At 21.4% G+C, this 7587-nt stretch overlaps 1 protein-coding gene across 1 annotated transcript; it reads left to right on the top strand.

Moving 5' to 3' along the window:
- Nucleotides 1-1743: 1743 nt before the first annotated feature.
- Nucleotides 1744-7064, top strand: LOAG_09152 (glycosyl hydrolase family 20). Its single transcript, XM_020447865.1, has 10 exons — nucleotides 1744-2032; nucleotides 2333-2455; nucleotides 2739-2869; nucleotides 3807-3987; nucleotides 4452-4655; nucleotides 4802-4912; nucleotides 5194-5304; nucleotides 5578-5772; nucleotides 6173-6348; nucleotides 6941-7064. Exons 1-10 carry the CDS (start codon nucleotides 1754-1756, stop codon nucleotides 7050-7052), a joined length of 1623 nt encoding a protein of 540 aa, XP_020301945.1. The 5' UTR covers nucleotides 1744-1753; the 3' UTR covers nucleotides 7053-7064.
- The last annotated feature ends 523 nt before the right edge of the window (nucleotides 7065-7587 follow it).

Genomic DNA, 7587 nt, shown 5'->3' with positions numbered 1-7587 from the left:
TTTATTTCCAAAGATAAATTGCTATAATTTTTATATAAATCATATTTAATGTTATTATTGTCATCATCTTTGTCGTTAGTATTGTTATTATTATCATCATCGTTATTATTATTATTATTATTATTATTATTATTATTATTATTATTATTATTATTATTATTATTATTATTATTATTATTATTATTATTATTATTATTATTATTATTATTATTATTATTATTATTATTATTATTATTGTTATTATTGTTTTCAGTGGAACATATGGAATCAGTAATTATGAAACACTGCATAATAACAAGAATTGTATTTGATAATAATAACAAAATTTCGATAATTTTCAATGAAACTTTTCGGTAAACAAATGAATGATTAGTTTTAATATTAACATTCTCATATCAATCCTCCATATTTTTGTTTATAACTGATAACACTTCATCATTTGTATTAGCATATTCTGTTGATAATTTTGGTATTAAAGCACAAATTTGTCTTTTAAAAAAAAAAATTTCTTCATTCAGAACATAATTTGTCTTCCCTTTACAAAAATAGTTTCTTTTTTTTCTTCTCCCTATTGCACTTTTCCTGTTTTAATCATCCATCTATCGTTTCGCTAGTATTTGCTTGTAATGGCAAGCGAAACTAATTTTATTTTAAATAAAAATAGTTTTTGAAATAAACTTTAATTAATAAAATTATTTCACTTATTAATTTTACTTTATTAATCTATGCTAATTTATTGTATAGGCTTGTTTGGGATAGTTACAAGATGAAAAGCATTGTTGTTTTAATTTACAAATATAAATATCAATTCATTTAGTTTTGAAATAATTATTTTCAAATTACATTGTATCATTCATATGTTCCAGAAAAAAAAAAATTTTTTTTTCTTCCCTTACTTTTCGTTTGATATTTTTCATTTCGTTTCAATTACCAATTTCAAATTTATCAAATTAAATTAAATAATAGCACAAAAAAAAAGAAGGAAAATGCATTTCCAGTGTACTTTTTCATTTTGAATTGTTTATTTCATGTAATTTAAGATATTAAAGTTAGCATTAATTTAAAAAAAAAAAATTCAAATTTCAATATGCAATATTTACAAGAACTAATGAGATTTGCTTTTTTATTTGTTTAAAAATTCTTATTTAACGATTTGATTGGAAATTTTTTCTTTTTTTTTGGAAAATTTGACAATGGGATAGTGTTAGTTACAAAGATTGATCTAAACTTTGAAAAATTTTCTTCAAATCGATTTAAATTTTTTGCTCATCAGCTCTTTTGCTCTTTCCATTTCATTCTTTTCATATTCATTTTAATGCTCACTTTTCGATACTTCAAATTTTAAAAGCATTCGAAACAATGTTACACTTTTTTAAAAATTTTAATAAAAAATAATTTGCAACTTTGTCCTGTTCAAACTGTAATTTTTTTTCCTTTTTCCTTAATTTAATTGTTATATTTGATAGAAGTAAAAAAAAAAAAAATTGAAATATTCCAATTTAACAAATCATTAAAAGTATAATGATTATTAAATTGGAAATGGAAAAGAAATTATTTAAATTTAAATAATTTCTTATATTCCTCTTTAAAATTTAACATTATTTGAATGCCAAAATTTGCATTAAATTTTTTTTCTTTTTTTTTTTTAAATTCATAGTTATGATAATAGGCATTTGAATGGAATAATATATAATTACAATTGTTAAAATCGATCTTAATTTTTTCAATAAAAATTCATTTTAGCATTGTTCAAATGTGGCTATTTATTGTTGTAACAATAATAGGCTCTATTTTACAACAAATCGAATGTTGGCCTGATCCACATTTACGATCAAATGGTTCCATTTGGCCACAACCACAACATATGATAATGGGTAATGAAACGATGGTGGTTAATTTCAAAGCATTTAATTTTATATCAACCATTGGACAATGTGAAATTATTGATAAAGCTATCAGTCGTTATCACAAACGTTTATTTGGCTCAGAAATAATTAAACGACAAAATGATATTAAAGTAATTAATAATGAGGTATAGTTTAGTTTTAACAAATATCAGGAAATATTATTGATAAATTTAAAAAATATAATTTTATTTATTTGAATTTTTATTAATTATTATTTATTATAACTTAACTGAAATATTTATCAGTTTATTTATAGAAAAATGATAAATGTATCACTTAATATGAATAAATTAATAAATGAAATGATTGATGTATAATTAATTTTCTAAATTACATAATACAAACTTGTTTTTCTTCGTTCATTTTTTAAAATTATCGAAATAATTAATTAATTAATTAAAATCTATACTATTTATTATTTACAGGTTCTTAGTAATTTGACAATAATAGTAGAGGAAGGATGCACTGATCAATTTCCACAATTTGGTATGGATGAAAGTTACAAATTGAATATTACAAGTAATGATGCCATTTTGAAAGCTAATCAGGTTTTTGTTTTTTTTTCCTTTTTTTATAAAATTGAAATTAACAATTTTAAAAGCTAATCAGGTTCCTATTTTTTTTTTGTTTTTTTCTTCATGAAATTGAAATTAACCATTTTGAATGCTAATCAGGTTCCTATTTTTTTTTTCGTTTTTTGTTTTTTTTATAAAATTGAAATTAACCATTTTGAAAGCTAATCAAGTTTTTGTCTTTTTTTCCTTTTAATTGAAATTAAAATGAAATTTGATGATAAATGTGAACTTTTAATAAATAAAATATGAAATTAAGGTTTGGGGTGCTTTAAGAGGGATGGAATCATTTGCACAATTATTTTTTGACAAGAATACAAAAATACACAAAGTTGACATTCGTGATTATCCACGCTTTTTACATCGTGGAGTTCTATTAGATACAGCTAGGTAGGTGCAAGTTTAATTTAATTTTTCAATCATTCGATAAAATTAAATTTGAATTCGAAATAATGAACAAATGAAGAGGAAAAAAAATTCTTTTATCTTAATGTGTTTAATTCAAGAGAAATAATAAGAATTAATTTTAATTAGTACTCAGTTACAGTGTAATTATTGTAATCTAAATTACTACTCGATTAATGTGATTTCAATTAATATTCAATTAAAATTAGTATTTAATTACTATGCCGTATATCTAAATTATTTTTTTTAAATTAATTTTTTCTGTATATTTAAATTAATTCTTTTTATAAATTTATTTTTCCTTTAAAATGTTGTATTCAATTACTGTGTAATTACTGCAATTAAAAAAATTTTTTTAAAACATAGTAGTTGCTAGTCAATTACTATGCTTTAAACTAGCATTCAATTTTTTTTTAAGTTAGCACACAGTAGCAAATTTAATTACAATTACAATTATTCGATTTGCTGAGCGTCTTTATTATTCTAATTTTTGCAACATAAAATTCAATTCAAGTATTAAATCATTTCCTGTTAGTTTCATATATACATTTAATTCATATACGATTACTACGACATACCAACGTTATTATTTTTTCGTTTTTTGAAGTTTTTTTCTCCATCACGTAGTAAATTTGAATTAAATTTTGTAAAATTTGAATTATTTTATTTAAATATCAGAACTATCTAATCAAACTATGCGTCAATCGAATGCAAACTATCATAAGATGAATTTTTGATAATCATTTCACACATATAATTTATAAATGATTGCTATGACATTTTGTTTGACACATTTTTTTTATTCCGTTTAAAATGTCACTTTAAAAAGTTACAGTATGATGACAATTTTGTAATTAATAAAATAATTAAATTTAATCGTAAAATTGAATTATTTAAGGAATAGAAAGAAAAAAAATTACAGGCATTATTTATCAGTTGATATTATTAAAGCAAATATTGAACTAATGGCACAAAATAAATTTAATACATTTCATTGGCATATCGTTGATATCGAATCATTCCCGTATCAATCAGAAGTTCTTCCTGAATTAATTAAAGGAGCTTATACACCAAATCATGTTTATAATCTAACACAGATTAAGGTTAACATTTGTTAAATTTATTTGAAAATAATAAAATTTTCGAATAATTAATGAAAAATAAATAAATGCATTTCATAAATTTGGGCAAATTTTTTGATTTATTCATATTTTAAAATTTTTATAAATACATTAAAAATAGTAAATATTACGTTAGCGTACGTATAAATGTTATTAACGTGTAAAATATTATTTTACGTGTAAATATTATTTCACATGTAAATATTTAATGTAGGTGTAAATATTATTTATTATGAAAAAATTATTTAATATTTGTTACGATATATGCATATATATAAATTCATTTTAGTAATTATGCAATTCGTTTGGTTGAATTTTTGAAAAATTTAAAATGAAATTTGATTTAAAGATCGTTTTTTCTTTTCTCACTATAATTATATCCATTTTTTCATATGCAAAATACTGTATTTACCATAATTTTGAATTAAATGATATTTGAAATTTAGGATATCATAAATTATGGTCGTTTACGTGGTATACGTGTGCTACCGGAATTTGATACACCGGGACATATGAAATCATGGGGTATTGGTGTAAAAAATCTTTTAACTAAATGCTATTATTCAAATGGTTCAATATATGAAAATTTTGAGAATTTATTAGATCCAACAAATTCAGATACCTGGGATGTATTAAGTGCACTTTTTCAGGTCTCTTCTATTTTTGATTAAATATTTTTAAAAAAAAAAATTTTAATTTTTCTTTTTGTACTAAATTTGAAATTATATTATAATTGATATTTGATAAAAAAAAAAGAAAAAATTAACATTTTAAAATAATTTGGTAGAATTTTCAGGAAATTTTTTCAACATTTCCGGAAAATTATGTTCATCTAGGCGGTGATGAAGGTGAATATTGGTTTACGGAATGTTGGACATCAAATCCAACTATTCAACAATTTATGAAGGTTTTTCTCTTTTCTCTCTCTCTCACTCTCTTTTTTTTTTCTGCAAAAATATTATTCATAAAAATAGTTAATTAATGGGAGAATTGAAAATTTCATTAAATTTTTTAAAATTTTTACTAGCACAAAAGTTTAACAAAAAAATTGCTCAATATTTTGTTCATTTTAAATTCAAAAATTTAAACTTTGAAAATTTTTTTGTAAAATGAATTGTTTGAGAATTATGAAAATAAAATTGAATTAATAAGTTTGCTTTTTTTTCCTTTTTTTTATTTCCTTTAAAGATTTATGGACTTAAAGATGGTCCAACAATTCAAACTTGGTACTTCAACAAATTTATTCCACTTCTTCATACTCTAAAATATGGACAAAATAAAAAGTTTATTGTATGGCAAGTAAGCTTTTTTTTTTTTATGGATGAAATGCGCAAATGTCTATCATAAAAAGAATTAATTAATGAAAAAATTAGTGATTTCATTGGGGTTTTTTCTTTTTTTTAAAACAAAAGTTTTAATAGCATAAAAGTTGTAAATTTTCAAACCTTACAATAGTTTCATTTCATTATTCACAAATAATTTTTATTTTAATTTATTAATTAAATGTAACAATTATTAATAAATAATATGAAATTTGTTTGTTATTTATTCTTTTTTTTTTTTAAAAAAAAGGAGGTGATAGAGAATGCAAATTTAACGATAAATGGCATGATAAATGATAATCTGATAGCACATATTTGGAAAAATACAAATGATATGGAATATGCAACAAAAATGGGATATTATGCAATCTTATCAGCATGTTGGTATCTTGATAAAATTGCATCATTTGCTGATTGGAAATTATACTATGATTGTGATCCACAGGTTTAATGATAATTCTTTATTTTAAGCAAAAATAAATATTGATTTATTAAAATTTGAAAATTTTTAAAAATGAAAAAAAAGTTGCTTAAATATGATAATTTTAAAGGTTAAAGAAAAGAAAAAAGTGGTAAAAATTATACACAATTGTTTGATATAAAGAAAACGACAAAAAAGAAAAAAAAATGAAAAAAAAATTAACAAACAAAATTTTTACGATTATTAACATTTTAAAAAATTAATTTTTACTTTTTTTAATTTTAAAAATTTGAAATATTACATTCTTTTTTTTTTAAACACTTCTTTAATCGCTCTTTTTTTTTCTTCTCTTCTTTTCTTTATCTTTTTTTCTTGTTTTATTTCATAAGATTAAAAAAAAAAAAGTTGATAAAAATGTTTGTAGAAATTTAATGGTAGCGAAGAGCAAAAACATCTTGTAATTGGTGGTGAAGCAGCACTTTGGGGTGAATGGGTTGACGGAAGTAACGTGATACCACGTTTATGGCCACGTGCAAGTGCTGTTGCAGAACGTTTATGGAGTTCGATTGAAATGACAAGTACTGAAAAAGCATGGCCAAGGTTATTTCTTGTATTTATTTGATATATGTATGGTTACTTTTATTTACTTATTTATTTATCTTAATTATTTTCTTTTACCTAATTACATACTTACTTATCATTATCCTTGGAAAATACATTCATTTAATATTCATTTAAAGTATTTAAAAATTAAGGATTAATTAATAATTTATACGAGAAATTTTTAGCAGAAAAAATGTCTAACTATTATTAATAATTTAAAATATTTGGAAAATTATTGGAATTATTTTAAATGTATTTTCTCGTTTCGATGATTTTTTTTTTTGTTTAAATTTAAAATTAATAGTAGAAAATGAAAAAAAAAAATTCATTTGAGAAACTGTACAAGCAATGTGGAAAACGGAAAAGTAAAGCGTATGATTTTCTTTTAGTAATGATAATGATAAGTTGATAATGATTCATTTTGAAGTAAAATATAGGATCCAACTTGCGTAGTGATAGTGATAAATTGATAAATGATTCATTTAAAAGTAGGGCATGCGATTCATTTTTAGTGTTAACAATGATAAATTCACAATAGTTTATTTGATACGTAATGATAATGATTAGCTGATAAATGGTTTATCTGTAGATTGTATGAAATGCAATGTCGAATGGTAGCACAAGGATATCCGGTACAACCGGCTGAAGGACCAGGATACTGTGATTATGAATATAACATGCAATTACCTCTTTATGAATAAACGAGAAAAACAAAAAATATGTATAATAAAATTGTTTTAATTAACAAGAGTGATATGTGATAATTAATTAATTAATTAAATTCTGATCAATTCTACGGCCCATCATTATCATGTTACCAAATGTGTACCTTTATTGTTACAAATGTTTATTGATAGCTATAAGATTTCTCTCAAAATGCTATTGAAAAAAGTTCTTTTAAAAAAAAAAAAAACAAAAATTTTCAAGAAGAAAAAATATGGAATTCAGAAAATTAAAAATTGAATTATTTTAAGACAAAAAATTTAAATTTGATAAATTTTATTTTTCAACAAATTCGGAAATTTTCATCTTTTCAACAATAAAAATTATCTATTATAACTGTATTTTCAATCAAAAAATTTAATACACAACAAATAATTTGATCATTTTGGTTTTAATTACAAAAAAAATTTTGCATATAAATTGTCCAAAAAGAAAAAAATTTTTGTTTGCTAATTTTATTAAAATTTAATTATAACTTATAACTAATGAATGAAGAATTTGGTGGATGTTAAT

Source organism: Loa loa, assembly GCF_000183805.2.
Source record: "Loa loa unplaced genomic scaffold supercont3.395, whole genome shotgun sequence".
Lineage (NCBI taxonomy): Eukaryota > Metazoa > Nematoda > Chromadorea > Rhabditida > Onchocercidae > Loa > Loa loa.
Note: the sequence above shows the minus strand (reverse complement) of the source record. Positions and strands in the feature narration are given on the sequence as shown.

Bases quoted from the DNA above. Each gene is read 5' to 3' on its own strand.
- LOAG_09152 (XM_020447865.1), top strand. From the start codon at position 1,754: ATGTGGCTATTTATTGTTGTAACAATAATAGGCTCTATTTTACAACAA. The intron at 4,656-4,801 runs GTCTCTTCTATT...TAGAATTTTCAG, and splicing joins TATTAAGTGCACTTTTTCAG to GAAATTTTTTCAACATTTCC. The intron at 5,305-5,577 runs GTAAGCTTTTTT...TTTAAAAAAAAG, and splicing joins AAAAGTTTATTGTATGGCAA to GAGGTGATAGAGAATGCAAA.